The 17,610-nt window shown below is 49.8% G+C and overlaps 1 protein-coding gene across 7 annotated transcripts in view; it reads left to right on the top strand.

Annotated features, from left to right (window-relative positions):
• CADM1 (cell adhesion molecule 1) overlaps positions 1-1,070 on the top strand; it is a 318,714-nt gene extending 317,644 nt beyond the window's left edge. For all 7 annotated transcript variants that reach the window (XM_027579183.1, XM_027579182.1, XM_027579179.1 and 4 more), the window contains one exon: positions 881-1,070. In XM_027579183.1, coding sequence (XP_027434984.1) covers positions 881-999 — 119 coding nt within the window. In that variant the 3' untranslated portion in view covers positions 1,000-1,070. The remainder of the gene's footprint in view (positions 1-880) is intronic.
• Positions 1,071-17,610: the final 16,540 nt, after the last annotated feature.

Genomic DNA, 17,610 nt, shown 5'->3' with positions numbered 1-17,610 from the left:
ATAACGGGAGGAGGGCTGTTCGGTTATGGTAGGCAGTGTAAGCGCTACCTAGATGTCCTACTGAGGGGCAGTCCTTGTCTCTCCCCATAAACTCTCCCGTAAATGGTTGGCACCTGCCCATGAGAGTGTCTCCAGCTTCGGAGCGTTCTGTGTGTCGTCATTCCCAAGTGGCTGTGCCAATTAGCGAATGCATGAATCCGGGTCCGGGCTAGAGTCACACCTTGAGCGAGAACCGCTTGTCCCTTAAGACAGACCCCAGGCCTTGATCACAACCGCTACGCTATCAAGCTGTTTCTCGGTCGGGGACCCCACGCTGAAGCAGGAGGCAGAAGACGGTCAGACCTGCCCGTGCGAGCCCCCGCTGATGCACAGGCGGCCATGACTCCTGAGGACAGGAGGCGGTGGGGGGTGGGAGGGGGTCAAATAAACGAGTTGAGGCGACAGTAGAACATCATCAGGGCCCTAATTCATTAATTGGCTAATTGCTCTTCCTTGCTTTGGTCTTTAACCATGTGCGCGCACATCTCTGGTCATTGGTCCTGGCGTTTACTGTTCACACGTCAGTCAACAGCTCTCCAGCTTTCTGCATTTTTAGCTCCCACTCACGTCTTCTTCTGCCGACACCCTCTGGTCATAATCACTGCTCTAATGTCTCATTTGCTGAATTATATCGCAGCGGTTCAGTTGGAGTGGTGCCTTTGGAAGCCCCGGATCCCCATTTGTCTCCCCCACCTCGCTCTCTCCTTCCAATTGTTTTTTTCCCCTCTGCTGCCTGCACACCACTTCGGCTGATGATGGCCATAAAGCACGTTGCCATCTCTGTACCACTTTGCACAGAGGCCATCAGACAGTCACGGTGCTTTACCCCTTCATCTTTCAGGTACATACTTCACTCATGAAGCCAAAGGAGCCGATGACGCAGCAGACGCAGATACAGCCATAATCAATGCGGAAGGAGGCCAGAACAACTCCGAAGAAAAGAAAGAGTACTTCATCTAGATCAGCCTTTTTGTTTCACTGAGGTGTCCAGCTGGCCCCATTTAGGTGATAAAGAGACAGAGATGTTGGAACTTGCGAGAAATTCGTGTGTTTTTTTATGAATGGGTGGAAAGGTGCGAGACTGGGAAGGCTTGGGATTTGCTGTGTAAAAAAAGGAAAAATGTTCTTTGAAAGTACATTCTGCTGTTTGACACCTCTTTCTTTTGTTTGTTGGTTGGTTGGTTTTTTGTTTTTTTAAGTTTTACTTCTTCCTACCAAGTCAAACTTGGGTGCTCGGATTTAGTTTGAGTAGATTGCAGAAAATTCTGTGCCTTGTTTTTTGTTTGTTCATTGCGTTCCCTTTTTTTTTTCTTTCCGGTTTTTGTGGGTTTTTTTTTTCTTTCTCTTTCCTTTGTGTGCATTTATTTTTCCCAAAAAATTTTTGGATTTTTTTTTTTTTTTCCAAAATCTCCCATTTTGGAATTTGCCTGCTGGGATTCCTTAGAATCTTTTTTCCCCTGATTCTGTTGTTGTTTTTGCTTTTTGTTGTTGTTGTTTATTTTTGAAATAACTGCTTTCTGTTCAAAATTCAGTTTCATAAAAGGAGAACCAGCACAGTTTAGATTTCATAGTTCAGAATTTAGTGTGTCCATAATGCATTCTTCTCTGTTGTCGTAAAGATTTGGGTGAACAAACAATGAGGACTCTTTGCTGCTACCCATGTTTCAAATACTTAGAGCAGTGAAGACTAGAAACTTAGACTGTGATTCAGAAAATGTTCTGTTTGCTGTGGAACTACATTACTGTACAGGGTTATCTGCAAGTGAGGTGTGTCATAATGAGATTGAATCTGTCTTTTAATTCTGTATCTGTAGATGGCTCAGCATAGATACCCCACACTGTCCAGAAAGGTTTGGGGCGGAAAGGGCTCCTCCTTTTTCAATGCCCTAAACAGACCTGACAGGTGAGGTCTGTTCCTTTTATATAAGTGGACAAATTTGAGTTGCCACAGGAGGGGAAGTAGAGAGGGGGGGAAAAGCTAGTTCTGCTCTGGTTATTTCTGTTCCAAACGATTCCATCCGCCTTTCCCAATCGGCCATACTTCTCACTAATTTGTAGGAAAAAGCAAGTCCGCGTGGCGTGTGAATGACTGGATGGGACAGGGTTGGGTTTTTTGTTTTGTTTTTTTTTTTCCTTTGTGCTTAGTTAAGAAGGCAGTAGGATGTGGCCTGCATGTACTGTATATTACAGATATTTGTCATGCTGGGATTTCCAACTCGAATCCGTGTGAAACGTTCATTCCTTCAGATTTGGCTTGACAAAGGCAGGAGGTACAGAAGGAGGGCCGGTATTCTCACGCTGGTCTGCTGTCGATCTCAGTTCTCGAAAGGTCAGAGCAGAGGTGGAAAAACAGCATGTAGGGATTTTCAGTTACTTAATCAAAACTCAAATGTGAGTGTTTTTATCTTTTTACCTTCCATACACTAGCCTTGGCCTCTTTCCTCAGCCTTAAGAACCATCTGCCAAAAAATTACTGATCCTCGCATGATGGCAGCCATAGTGCTTAGCTACTAAAATAAGTTACCTTGAACATATCTTAGATGGGGAGCCTTGGGAAAAGGTAGAGGAGTCAAGTTACCATTTACATTTTTTTAAACAATGTGGGGATTTTCACTGAAACGTCTAGGAAATCTAGAAGTAGTCCCAAAGGACAAAAACTAAAAACTCTTACCATATGTTTTGGTAAGGCTCCAGACTCCAGGATACAGTCCCTATGGAAAGATGGCATCAAAAAAGAGATCTATATATATATAAATATATATTATATAACATTTTCAGTGAGTAATTTTGGATTTTGCAAGGTGCATTTTTACTATTGTTACATTATGTGGAAAACTTCCACTGATTTATTTAAGGGGAAAAAAAGTATCAACTCTTTGTTATTTGAAAGTGTGTTTATTTTTCTTGTCTTTGTTTTAACCTTTGATAGAACCATTGCAATATGGGGGCCTTTTGGGAATGGACTGATATGTAAAAGAAAATCCATATTGAGCAGCATTTTGTTTTCCCCCCTCCTATCCCTAGGCACTTAACCAACACAAAAAGCCACAACGAACATCCCTTTTTCAATGAATTTTATAATGTGCAGCTCTATTCCGAGCCCTTAGCACCCATTCTGACCATAGTATAACCGCATCAAAGGGTGAGAACCATTTAGCATGTCGTTGAAAGGTCTTTTCAGTTGTTCTTTTTAGGGGGAAAAAAAAAAGCCTACCATTGCTCACAAAATTGGCATCTCATTTTTGGGACCTCCCATCTTTGTTTTGAAAAGTGTACAGTAGTGCAGTGTTCCCTGATGTAACTTTATGGCTTACAATGTTGACATGTCTCAGGTTCATGTGTTTCGATTGGTGTTTTCCGTCTCAGGTAGATTGCAAAGTGTAGGCCCCACACATTGGAAAAGAAAAAATAAATAAATAAAGCAAAAACAGGAAATTATGGGTTTTAGTTGTATATTGGTTTATGTATTTTTTCTTAAGTATACAGTGCACTGTTTGAAATGTATTGTTGAGTATTACTTTGTACAGGTTGATCACTTTTTTTAGAGTGAAGAAAGAACAAACTTGTTTTTTGTGTTTTTTAAAGGAATATAAAATAATGAAGGATGTATAATTGATGCCAAATAAGCTTGTTCTTTAGTCACACCGACGTCTTATTTTTCCCTTTAGGCCAGTTCTGTTTTGAAGGTGTACATGAACAATGTTATGGTGTAAGAAATTCCATATCCATATGTTCCCATTCGCATTTTGTATTGGTTCATGTATACCATTTTTACAAAAAAAAAAGAAAAAAAAAAGAAGTACTATAAAATATCTGTCTTCTTAATAAAAAAAAATTAATGTTACCAAGTGATCCTTTACTCTTTATGGACTTCTTAACGGACGCCGGGGCGCGAGAGAAGAGATGGGGGCCCCTGGTCCAGCTTCCTCCCCAGGGTCGGGCGCGGCACCCCCCGCCCCCCAGCGCGGGCAGCGGGTGCCCAGAGAGGCTGCCGGCTGGGTCTTCAAACTGCTTTCTCTCTCCTCCGCTCACCCTCCCTGCCCTTGCTCTCTTCTCCCCCCTCAGTGGACAGGTGGGCCAGGTGCTCTGGCCGAGAGGACTCAGCGATTTGTGCCGGTGCACGTGATGCCGTGGCGGGCCAGCCAGGATGGCCCCTCCCACCGATTCGCCACCCGTCCTCCCTCCCCACCACCCCTTTCACCCACCACCCCCACCAACTTTCCTGTGTTGGCTGCTCCACCTGTCTCTTCCTTTGGGATTTCGTGTCGTAACAGTTCATTCTGCCTTCTTCATTTCAAGCGCTCTCTCCTTAACCAAAGGACGGTGGGATCTGCGGAGGACTGGCTGGGCCACCTGCGGGAGATGGTTCTCACTCACTGTTTAGGCTGCGGCGACTTCAGGGCAGGCGCACAGCAGGATCGGGCGTGTTGTTGCGCCGCCCCCCCCCCCCCCCGCTGCTTGCCTTGCAGGCCCAAGTGAGCAATGACTACACTTCATGGTGACTGATCTCACAAATGCGAGGAGAATATGTGAGCAGCCCCAAACTGCCCTTTTCCCACCATTCGCCCAGCTTGGGTGGAGCTTCCTTTTCTCTCTCGGGCAGGTAATGGGGAGAGCTCAGCAGTGGAAGGAAAGGTAAGCTCCAGAAAAACCAAAGGCTGGTGCATTTCACGTTAGCCTCCTCCCATCCTGGCCTGGTCTCTTGCCTGTCTCTGTATAAATCTGCCAATCAGATACGCAGTCCCCCGGCATCTGCTGTGTGCTGTGTTGTGATAAACACCGAGAGGTGTGAGATAGTCGCTGGAGACGAATCAGAGCATCAGTTCCCACCCATGGGAAAACATGAAATGGGCCTCAGACATGGGGGCCGTGCTGAAGATGGTTAAGGAGCCCCCAGAGCCCTGGGGGAATTTCTTGGAGAAGGGAAATGGGCTGGAGAGTCAAGGCAGCTTCCCTGCCCTGCCCCCCCCTCCGCCCCGCCCCGCCCCGCCCCGCCCCGGGCCTGAAAGCATGGATTAGCATTGAGGGAATGGAAGTCCAAGGCACCGAGGGCAGGAAGCCCAGACAGCCTGCTGGCCTGTGGGGGGGGGGGGGGGGGGGGGGGACTAAAGCAAGCCAGATGAGACATGGAAGGTGGGATCAGTCTTGTGGTTGTCCTCAAATCCCAGCCACACAAGTCACGATTCCAAGGGCTGGTCCGGGCCTCTGCCGGGGGCACAGAGCCATGGGGAGCACTAATTCTTCATAGCTTTTTTTTTTTTTTAAAGATTTTTTTATTTATTTATTCATGAGAGACAGAGGAGGAGAGAGAGAGAGAGGGAGAAGCGGGCTCCCAAGGAGCAGGGAGCCCGATGCGGGACTCGATCCCAGGACCCTGGGATCATGACCTGAGCCGAAGGCAGACGCTTAACCATCTGAGCCACCCAGGCGCCCTCTTCATAGCTTTTTAAAGAGGGTGATAGAGGGCAGAGATAAGGAGGATGGGCTCCAGTCCCTGCTCCACCACCCACTAGCTGTGAAACCTCAGGCAAGGGACCCACCCTACCTGGCCTTGGGCTCCTGCTCTGGAAGGTAAGGCTCACCGTAAGTGTTGTTAAGAGAAATGCAGGAGAGAAGCAGGAAGTGCTTAGCAAATAAGGTGCCAGACACAAAGTCAGCCATACAGGATGGAGAGAGATGGAGTGAAAGGATAGAAGGTTCCCCACGGCTACCAAGAGGTGGGTACCACTCAAGCAGAGGGAGCTCCTCGGGCCCCTCTGCATGTGGGCACCTCATGCCCTCGTGAAGCTTGCGTTGGAAGGTGTAAACGACCCCTGTCCCCTAGTCTGTAGCATGACGCTCCAGATTCCGCCGTGACCTACAGTGAAGGGACCCGAGATCACTGAACTGGGGCAGACGTGGGGTGATGACTTGCCGCACACTGGCCATTAGAGTTCCGCAGGGTATGCAAATGAGGAGGCGCCAGGAGCAGCCCCCGTGAGCCGAGCTTGATAAGTTGCCCGGTCCTTCATTTGGCATGGGAGTGAAAATGGTCCTCGTGTCCTCCGGAGGGTTCTCACAAATGTTTTGGCCTGCTTGCGTTCTCCAAATGCATCAACTGGAACCCCGAGGTGATATGTGGGTGTTAATTGGTGCAATCTTTCACTGTCCTCTGTCTACTGGAAATGTAATTCTTGTTCTGCCATGGACTTACTCCATGGAGAAATGTTCCTTTGAGTCTGTCATCCAGAGCCTTAAAGCAACCAGGCAGGTACCCTGCCACAGGTAGGAGGACTCTGCATGAGTGAAAGCATTTTGTTTCATTATAAATTTGCCTCAGACCTTTTCTGTCAGGGTACCAAGCACGCGGCCCTTAGTCGTAAAGAACTGGCAGCCCAGTGCCTTCGGAGGGAAATGTGTGTCCACAGCCGCACATGTCTACTTTGGAAAGAATTCCAAAATGAAGCAGTTGGGTGTCCTAACCTACTGTCCAGGGGAAGGAAGAGAGGACTCTTGGCTGTCATCCAAAGACCTCGTGGGCCAATGGTCACAGAGTGCTGAGCACATAGTAGGCATTCAGCAAGGAGTCGGGCACTCCAGGGAGCACCTGGCTGCTGAGTCGCACTTTTGACTTAGTGTGAAGGTCACCAATTCTGTGTCTGAAACCTTGACATTTGCAAGTGTGTCCCCAGCATAGGCAGCTTTCCCACTGGTCTTGGGGACCTGAGTGTGGAGCTAACAGTCCCATCAGCCTCATGGACCTGCTGGGAGAGAGTTATCTGTTCTCTCCCACAGGGAAGGATGGATTTAGGAATGGCTAAGCAGAGCCTCACTCTTGCTACCATATATTGCGAGGGGCCTTCAGAATGAGGTATGGCATGCTAGAAAAATTCAAACCGGCTTCCCTGCTTTATTTGTGCTCATTTCAAAATTGTCCAATGTGCTCTGATATGAGCACGGTATTTCATGCCCCCAAGCTCCCCTGCCCTCATCATTACACATGCCAGAAAGAGGGCGTGAGGCACAAGGATAATGTGAGCACCCCAAAACTGAGACTTGAAAGCAGGAATCTTCTTGCAAGTCTTCGCCACCTCCCTTTCCCGGCTCTCTCGGTACGCAGGAAATTGGTTTAGGTCATTTTTCATTCTAAAGTCTACTGCCCCTGCTGGTCAGTGCTGGGAATTGCACCTCGGGCCTTGCGTGTTCAACTCCGGAATGCATCCCAACAAGGAACCTGACTTAACGTCTACTGCTTTCTCTCTCTCTCACACGCACACCCACAGTCCGTCCCATTCCTCTGAGGTGTTGAGCTGTGGGGGCGGCGATTCTGGGAAAAGAGAGGAATCCTAGAGAGGGTCGAATCCCCGCTCGCCCTGGGCCTGGGACTTCAGCTGCCCTCCAAACGTGCACTGGCTCACAGTCATATTTCAGACATGTGATCGCCTTAAATCTTCCTTAAGTGCTATCTTCTCAGGTTAATTAATCACCAGGCTTAAACTTGCTGTTACCAGCAGGAAGTCCATCCTGAAGTCAGCAATGTTACGATTGCATCTTCTAATACTGTTTATCCTGCATTAGTGTTTACTTAGGGGGAAAATTGATCGGTAATTGATATTTCAGTCTTCCAGAGCTGGTGTTGGAAGAGCCTAATGCAAGCCTTTAATAGCAAGCAAATATTTAAATCCCTTAATGGTCGCTGAATATTGAAATGTGTGACTTTATTACTCTTTTTGGTTTGTTTTCTCTGTAGTTGTGTATTTCATCGGATGCTGTCAGGCTCCAGTCTAGCTAATCCACAAAAGCTGTCTGCCCAGACACAGCAGACCTGATTAGAAAGTATTGCTATGGAAGGAAGTCTTCTGCACTAATGAGTCTCTGTTAGCTAGTGACGAAATTCCTATCCATCTCTCCCTCTTTCTCTTTCTCCCCCTCTGTCTAGGCGTGTTCTCTCTAACCTCCTCCCAGAATAAAGTGACAGGAGGCTATAGTGTTGCAGTTAGGAGCATGCATCTTTTATCGTTTGGACAGGGAAGGGAAAATGCCATTACTGTCATCAACTGAAATGTCCTACTTGGGTTTTTTGCTCCTACTTCCCTGCCAAAGCCCATTGCTGCTGCTGAAAGTTTATAACATTCACAGCTGTCCTTCATGGCTTGATTCTTAACACAGCCAGAAATGTAGCCCGAGAGATGCTTAAGACAGTTTATGGAAAATAATAGATTTCCTTGCAGAGACACCAATGCATCGAGAAGGGTCCTGAGTCACGTTAGACCCAGCCAAGATCACCAATTTTCTCCCTTTCCAGCTTCAGTTACAAAAGCTTATTGCTTAAAAAAAAAAAGAAAGAAAGAAAAATGCAGGCCCTCTTGAATCCTCTGTGTTTTCCCGGTTGGTTTCTATCAGCACCCACAAGTCTCTGGCTATGGCGGCCACTGTCTCACCACCCACCTCCAGCAGCCGTGCGATCTGACCAGAAGCAGTGCCTTCAGAAGTGGAAAGCCCGGGATGCTGCAGAGCGGACAAGAACGCCCCAGAGAGCCAGCCGATGGGAGCTGAGACTAGGTCGTCCAGCCTGGGGGCTCCAGAGACAGCGGTGGCTCTGGTCAAGGCTGCCGCCGCCGCCGCCATCCTAGCACAGAGGTGGGGGCCTTCCCTGTGTGGCAGCCCTGTGTGGCCCTCAGGAATGCCAAGAAGTGGCGTAGTGAGTTTGCTAGCTCCAGCCCTACAGCCCTTAGGTAGGAACGTCCGGGAATGAAGCTACCCCTTTGGCAGGTGGAGAGGGAGTAGCTCCTCGGTCAACACTGTTCCAAAGGCTACAAATACGAAACAGCAACCGGGGCATCACAAGGTTGCAGCTCTGACTGTTTCTGCAAATGCATGTCCAAAACCATGTGTCTCTTCGCCCCAGAGTGCCTCCCCAGTCATGCCAGGAAGGAAAGGTAGCGGGCATGGCCGGCAGGCACCGCCCGTCCCCCCCACCCCCCACCCCAGCCCGGCCCCTCTGCTCTAGCGGCGGCCGCAAACACCCCCAGCCGGTTGCTGACACTCCCCCACTGTTTTCATTCTCAGCTTTCTCCTAAATGGAAACCATTAATCATACTAAATTGTGCAATGATTCCATGATAGGGAGAATGCTGATGGCAAAAATCATTCTCCTTTGTTGTGCCAGGCAGGCAAAAGGCAGAAGTACTCGCTCGTTGCCCTGCCTGGCTCCTTGCAAGTGCTGACCGTGTGTTTGCCCACGCAGCTGCCTCTGTGCACCAGATTATTGTAGCGCCGGTCTACGGCATTCCAACCGTTGACCGAATACGGGGCGCCCAGCCACCTCTTCCTTATTCCAAGGACTACCAGTAAGACATATAACCATGGGCACTCCCAGAAGTCTTTCCCTTCTGAGGGGGGACGGGGTGGGGGCCAGATCAGGGGGACGGGTGCTGTGAGACCCGTGGAAAACCCAAGGTGGTCTCAGATGGGCTGAGCTGGTGGGGTAAGCTGGGCCCCCTGCACACGTCTGCCAGCTGGATTTCTGAAGAAGCCAGGTGTGGGTACCAAGGAGGCTTTTCGCCTTTCAGAAGTTGATGTCTGCTTCGCTTTCGACAAGCCTCTTTGTAAGCCACCCCTTCTGAATTAGAATCATTTTCCAAAAGCTCTTAAGCTATGATTAATGCCAGGGCTGTTTTTAACAATCATCCTGCCAGTCTTAAGCTGTAGTCATTTTCAATAATTTGGAGTGCTCAAAGGCAAGCCAGGAGTTTGTTGACAACAAAACCCATAAGACCACAGCCAAGCAGCCACAAAAGATGGAAAAGCAAAGGGACCATTTGGGCTTAGCTGGCTTTTTGCTCCCAGAGTTTCACCACTAAAAGTTTGATTGAACGCTCACAATGCGTTAAGGATCCAACTGTGAGCATGGCTCTGCAAGAGAGCTGGGGGCCTGGCTTTTGTGTGAACAAATGAGCAGCGTGTTTGGAGGGCTCCTGGTTTATTTATGGACATGTGTGTTTCATTCATGCCGTCCCCAAACCAGAGAGCCCTCGTTTGTCTTCCCTTTGCCAATATCAAAGACCGGGAAAGAAATGCAGTTGCGCTGCTCTGGGGCTGTTTACTTCCCGTGAATGCTGAGCGAGTCCCAGGCCAGGATTTGGGACTAGAGCTCGGTGGATAGCCCCGGCCATTTCCCCAGCCACACGTACTGTCTTCTTCATCTTGGCAATTTCATGCTAGAGCATCCATCTGTTTGAAAACCCAAGCCGAAGCTATGGCTTGAAATGTCCATGATCACAGATTTACTTAGACTCAGCTTCAGATGGCACTTATTTCTAGCTCATTACTTCCTCCGGTAGGAAAGGGTCAGCTCTGGGTGATGGGAGTTTAACCCAATGCATTTGCCGTGATTGATAGAGATCCTTGCCTCGATCCAACCCTGCCATCGCACTAGATGATACGCAGGTTGGATAGCTAGCCAGGGGGCACGCGGACTTCTGGGTATGGTTTGGAGCTTTCGTCTGCCAACTTCCAGTCGACTCCCTTCAACCATGGATCACAGTGGGGACCCCAGTCCTGCGGTCAACACGGTCTCAGGGGCTTCTGTCCTGTTCCCTGTAAGGCCCCATGGGCTTCAAGCCCCTCTCTTCCGAGGCGGAATGAACAGATTCCTGGTGTTTGGTCTCTGGATTGTTTCTGGCTTGGCCAGGAGTGCCCCCTAAAACACTACCAGTCTACCAGTGGCCAGTCTACCAAGGACTCTCCCCACCCCTTAAAGGGTTTCTCTGGGTTTTTCCAGCAGCTTTTCAGAGGCCTTACTAGGACACAGTCCCCTCTAGCATGGCTCCGGCCTTAGGATCACTGGGCTCTGGGGAAATGAAAACTTTCCTCCACGCCTGCCCTCTTTCTTACACTCCCTCTGCCAGATAACAGCATCAGCAACCACTCAAACTGGGGCCCTGGGGGGGCCACCCCTGATTCCTCCCCTGCCTCCTCTCCCACTTCCAACCCGTTCCCAGCCCCTGCCCACTGCCCCCTGACGCTCCTCAGGCTTGACCCAACCTCACCCATACTGTCCCCTCCCTCAAACAGGCCCTTTCCCTCCCACCACAAGAGGGTGACAGCTCTTCTCTGTTTCCCCCCCACCCACCCACCCTCCGCGCCTGTGCCCTGCCCCGTCAGAGTCCCAAACGGAAGTAAACCGGCCCCCCGCCCCCCACAGCCCGCCTTGGAAACCACTCCTGCTTGACCTTTGGCTGCAGAATCAATCCAAATGCTCCCACTCTAAATCACCTTGGTTTGGCTTCTCAGCCCCACCCAGTGGCCTTCCTGCGCCCACACCCCCTGCCTCCACCCCTACCCCAGGCCTTCCTCAAGCTCCCGCGCCTTGCCGTCCACGCGTCTGTGCCTTGGAACAACCCAAGGGTCCTTCTCCTGGGTTCCTAGTCTGAGCCTGCCCAGCCTCCCAAGCTTCCCTGCATCCGAGCCCTTCTCACATATCTGAACTGTTTGTTTACCTTTTCTGTCTCCCTCAACAAAACAGTAAACTCCTTGAGAGGAGAGCCTGTATCTGATCCAGCTCTGGATCTCCGAGGCCACGCGTGGTATCTGGCCCTTGCTCAATAAATTATTGAATAATAAGAGAGAGGGTTCTTTTTTTTTTTTTTTCCATCTATGGTTGGATTGGTCTTTCATCTGTCTGTCTCTTTTCCTGGAAATAGCCTGGCAAGGCCTGCTTTCACTCTCTCTTCTTTCTAACCAGCAATTCCAGAGTTTCTACAACTCCCTCTGTCTGCTTTCCTAAATTTTTGTTTTGGTTTGGTTTGGATTCTGTTTTCTCGCTGTCCTGGTCAACTGTGTTTTGTCTCGTCCGTCCCTCTTTTTCTCTCCCTCTGGGCTGTGTTACCCATTAAAGTCGATATGGGTAGCGCCTATGTCCTATAAACATTTCCAGACCCTGTGAACCTATCTGAGACCTGGGAGGGGAAAAAAAAAAAAAAAAAAAGAGCTCCAAATACAGAGAAGAAAACTGTAAAATCAAAATTATTACATGTTTAATTAAATAGCTACAAAACTGTAACATTGTCAACCAGTAAACTGCAACCAAACTGAACTGGTAAATAATCTCCTATAAATTGTATTCGGGGGATTGTAATGGATTTGCTATGGTGCGGGATAGAGGCTCTGTAAGAAGGGGTCCTAGAGCCTGCAAAGGTTGGGAACCAGGCCCACCTGTCTTTCTTTCCTTGCCCCCTTTCTCCCACCCTCTCCTGCTCTCTCTCCTCTCCTCTTCTGAATCTTGCACCCCAACCTTGAGCCCACAGGGGCAGGCTCATGAGGGAGCCAGCGCAGGAAAGGCCGAGACCTTCCAGGTGGGCCAAGTACCAGAGTCCCTTCCTGGGAGGCTGATGCTTTGTAAGAATCTGACAAATACACTGGGGGACTCAAGATGGAAAGCTGAGCTGCCCCAAATATGCAGAGAACACCGTAAACTTTCATTTGCGACCGATTCTCTTGGTTTCAGCAATGGCACTCTGCAGAGCCATCTGACCCGCACGCCCAGCTTCCGGTCTGTAGGGCAAATTGTCAGTGCGGACACCCTGGGCTTCGGAGGGCAGGTGACTTCTCTGCCCCGTTGCTGTCTTCCAGCTTTTGGGTTTTGTTTTGTTGTGTGTGTGGGAGGGAGGCAGGCTGGTGGTGATGAGCTCCAAGGCTCCAGGAGCCAGCATTCATGAGTAGTGTTTCCAGCTGTGCCTCAGATTCAGCCCGTGACCTTGGGCAAATTGCTTCCTCCCCGGGCCCTGCTCTCCATCTATAAAGAGCCTCAATCCCAAATTGTTTCCAGTTATTTGTTTGTAAAGTACTTTGACATCTCAGATCCAAGGCATGGTAAAGAGCAGAAATACTGCTGTTGTTACAGTGCATTTAAAAACCCAAATAAAACGCATTGCAAGCTCTCGGGTTGAAAATTAAGAAGCTGTAATAATTGACCATTAATTCCACTGTTGCTTTATGCTATCCTTGCCATGCTGAGATCATGCAATTTTTGCCCTTTTTTTCTTTAAGAATAAATAAAGGTTCCTTTGTGAAGAACGGATTTCATTTAGTAAATAATTTTGACTTGTGATTACTTCTGTGACTTTTCTTAACTTGGCTTAGCTAAAAAAAAAAAGCCTTATACCCCCCACCACGACCCTCCCATCCCCGGTTGCTCGGTAAAGTAATTGTGCAATTAGGAAGAAGTGGCCGGAGCTGCGCGTGTCTCTATATTTTAGGTCGGGAGTCTGGCTTTGACTCCCTGCTTGCTGGAGTGGGCGAGCCAGCCCGTTATTAAAAAAACAATTATGCTGTTAAAAAATCAGGAGCTGCACAAGTGAAGCACATCGATTGGCGAGCGCTGGTCAGTTATCACCAGAAGGTCCTGACAACACACTAATAGGTTTTTCTGAAGATCCAATCAAATTTTCTAGGCAGAGGCTTGAGGTGTTCCACATGGGATAATGCTTGTCCTGGCCAGTATTGATTTCAGCATGGCTCTCTCCTCTCTCCCCCCTCACTGGCTCGCACTCTTCAGCGGCTGCTACTTTTTTTTTTTTTTTTTGGTAATAAAGACTTGAGCTTTGTATTCCATTTTAACAGTTTGATGAGGGGAGGGGGTGCCTCGAAAGCCTTGTCTGTCCTTGACCGTGCCTCTCGGCACCATCTCCTTTTTCACTCTTAAAGTCAGATGTAGAATGAGCACTGCTTCTCACTCAGCTTCTCCCTCACCTTGTACATTTTATTCTCAAAGCTGCTTCCAGCCTAGCCAGCAACCCTTCTTAGAAGGGATTCGGTGGGAAAACCTTTTGGGAAGGAGGGTTGGAGTGGTTTGAAGTCACAGAGGTTTCCAGTTCCCCTAAGCAAGTGAATTCCCTGGCCAAGGAGAGGGTGTTGGTCCAGGTATGACTGTTAGTGTGGTGGGGGGGGGGGGAGACAAGTCTACCTGTCCATACGGTCGTACAGACTGTTCACTTGAGGAGGGTGTCAGATCAAGGACAGGGATCCAGCCCACCCTCTGCTAGCCAAGCCTGGTGACCTGATGCCCAATTGCATCTTGGAAGGCGTGCCTTTTTTCCAATTCACACAAACATGTTGCATGGCCCGTCGGTAGCCTGGAGAGAGGCAGTAGAAACCCAGTGCCTCCGGGACCCAGAGTAGTTCTGCTATGGTGCACCGCCCTGTCCGGGCCCTGGCTGCTCCCCGAGTCATCTGTGGATGACTGTGGCAGCAATGTGAAACACTTCTTGCAGCCAGCCCATGATCTTTAGCTTCCCCATCATACTCCGTGGCCCCAGGTCTGTTGAGTTAGCATATACCTCCCCCAGCCAGCTTCTTCTGCCAGTTCGTCTCCCTCAGGAACCCCCACGTGGCCTGGGCAAGGTGTGACATCCCTCTCATCCTCCTGCCCAATCTCCTGAAGGACATGAGCTTTGTTATCGGCAGACCTTGGTTCAAATCCCAACTCCTTCGCAATAAAAGTTGACGTTGGGCAAGTCTCCGAGTCTGTTTCTTCATCCTTAAAATACACACCTCACCCCGGGTTGTGGGGACCAGGTAGATAAAATGCTATGGGGCTGCACAAATGTTGGTTATAGGTTCTTGTCAAACTTCTAGGCTCCGGGAGTCATACGTCCTCCTTGGGTCTTCCCAGACCCGGCCGGGAGCCCCCAAACAGACTCACACCAATTAGCACCTGGTTCTATCCTGACACCTTTTCCTCTCGTTGTCTCAAGCATGTGTTTTCTCTCCACGCCAGGCTGTTAGCTCCTTGCACAGCGGGGTCGCATCTTTCACGTGTCCTGGATTCCCCAGGGCTCTGCGGTACCGGGAGCTCACAGTGGCTACTCGGAGAACTCCTTGACTCCCCTTGGCGTTTACTGTTACACGAGTTTTAGTCTGTAGAACTTCCCACCTAGGAAGCATCTTAAATGGAATCTGTAGCTTTGGTTTAGTTCATCCAATCATAGAATATAGAATGTCAGATCGGCAGAGCACCTCCGAACTCGTCCACTCAACCCTCTCATTTTATATACTTCCATTGCAGGCAGCCTCCCAGGGCAGTGCCAAAGACCCGCCACCGAGCTGTTATGCTCCTGATCCCCTCCTCCCCAGCCAAGACCCCTGAGCCACGTTAATGATAGAAGTGCACCGTGCCACGTTAATGATGGAAGTGCGCCGTGCCACTCACCACCAGGCAGCAGGCTGCAGGGCAGGTGCAGCTCCAACTGGGGGCCCACAGGGCATCACCTGGAGCTCATTCACAATGCAGATTTGCAGGCCCCACCCATATCTTTTGAATCAGAGGCTCTAGGAGTAGGCCCTAGCAGCCAGCATGTCCAGGCGTCCTCTAGATGATTCTGTGCTCTCGTGTGGGTGCCCCTGGCTGCAGGAGAAAGGGTGCCGGGCTTCAAGCCAGCCAGCCAGCCTTTGAATCCAGCTTCACTACTAAGTGAAAAAGCATCAGTATCGCTGCCTGGAAAGCAGGGAGCATAGCGCTCAGCTCACCGGGCTTTTGTGCACATGTGCCCAGATGCCATGCCCAGCACACAGTAGGCACTTAAGAAACGCTCGCTGAATTTGAATTGCCACTTGTCTCGGGTGAGTGGCTGCCTGGCTGATTGCGAGGCTGATTGGAGGACATGCAGCTTTCATCACCTTCATCAGGAAAAACAAATCTATTAAGTGTCTCAACGCTTGCTACTCTGTCCTCTGTGTATGGAGGAGAAAAGCATCCCAGGAAACCGGGAGACAGCCAGGCAGAGCGCAAAGGCCAAAGGTTTTGAAATTAGGAGCAACGCGGTCCAAGGCCCAGCTCCACCGCTCACTGGGTGATCCCACCGGGACCTGCATAGACACCCTCATCCATTCCAAAGCTCTTTGGGGAGCTCCTACTGCGTGCCAGGCGGTGTGTGAGGCATGGCGAACACACAGGAGAACAAGTTGGATAAGGTCTCCGTGGCAGATCACATATCCCCCTTGTCCTCCATAGGTCCCAGCCCCCTTGCCACTGGACAGGGTATGTGGCAGGGAGCGGAGGGGATGTGCGCACACGTGAGTCTCCAGTCTCTGTCCTCCCTCCTGCTGCAGCCGCTGAGAAGGGCGGGCGTTCCAGAGGGCACAGCACAAGATGCCGGCTCCTCCGCTCTTCCCAATCCCCGAGTGACCATGGGACACGCAGCATGGCAGAGAAACATAACATTTGGGATTTATGTCTCCCTGGCAGAGCCCCGCCTCTCCTGGCTAATACAGACCATGCCCCTGTGAGTCTTGCCCCCAGTAAGACCAACAACACACACACAGTGGCGGGTGCAGCTACAATAGTGAGAGATGATATGAAAGAGACACGGCGGTTGCTATCGAAGTATGTGTAAGGGGGCCTTATCCAGTCTGGGGGATTCCCAGGAAGCTTCTCTGGAGAAGCAAGAGTTGAGATCAGAGGGATGCACAGGAATGATTCAGCAAAAAGGGAAGGGGAGGTCAAGTCCAGGCAGAAGAAACTAGCATGTCCAAAGGCCCTGAAGCGGAGTGGTACTTAGGGCGGATAAAGAGCAGGCCGACAAGGCAAAAGTGCCAGGAACCAGCAGGGGATGAACAAGGCCATGGGCTAGAACCAGATCAGGGAGGATTTCATGGGCCATGTTAAGGATTTGGGATTTTATTGTAAAACAAATAGTATACACTAAAGGTTTTAAAAAGGCAGCAAGAGGAAATCTGCTTCTTAAAATGCTTTGAGCCTCACCTTCCTCATCTGTACAATGGACATAAAAATATATATGTTTCAAGGACCTGTCAGAAAGAAATGAAATAACCTCTATAAAACATGGCATCTTAAAAGGATCCGGAGCCCTCCTCTCTGGTTCCTTCCTGCTTAGAGTCTACATTTAGCCCAAGCGTTCTGCTAGATATGCTTGCTGTTTGTGGGGAATGCTGAGATTCAGGAAGAGACCCAAAATACCCTTGCAATAAAATAATAGCTAACATTTATTGAGCACTTACTGTATGCCAGGTACTGTTCTAAGTATGAACTCACCAAAACCTTAAGGGGTAGGTATTTGTATTATAATTATACCCATTTTGCAGGTGGGGAAACCTGACACAGATTGGTTAAACTACTTGCTCGGGATCACACACAACTGGTCAACAGCAGGGCAGGCTTTAAATCCAGACACTCTGATGTCAGGATCCTCACTCCAAATCACTACACTTCACTGCCTCTTGCACAGAAATGGGATTTTAGGGAAACAAAGTGGTCAGCGGGAGCAGCTCTGGCCCAAGCAAAGGGGTGGGTACAAGGGCTAGACCCAGTTCTGACGCTGAGTGGACTGTGAGAACCGTGGGTGCATCACCCCAAGTTACAGACCGGAGGTCCCCGCCAGCCAGAGGCAGAACCCCGGACACCATCCGGGCCCCCACCCCATCCTGGGCCAGGGATGGAGCATGTTCTCTAAGTCAGCCTGTCAGCTTCTGTGTGCCCCTTCTAGAGGTGATCTCTGCCAGGACAGCCCCACAGCACAAGGGGGCCTGCTCGGTGAGACCCCTGGAGCCACACAGAGACAGTGGTGGGGGCAT

This window comes from Zalophus californianus, chromosome 11, assembly GCF_009762305.2.
Source record: "Zalophus californianus isolate mZalCal1 chromosome 11, mZalCal1.pri.v2, whole genome shotgun sequence".
NCBI lineage: Eukaryota > Metazoa > Chordata > Mammalia > Carnivora > Otariidae > Zalophus > Zalophus californianus.
The sequence above is the reverse complement of the archived record's forward strand: the minus strand, read 5'-3'. Positions and strand labels throughout refer to the sequence as shown.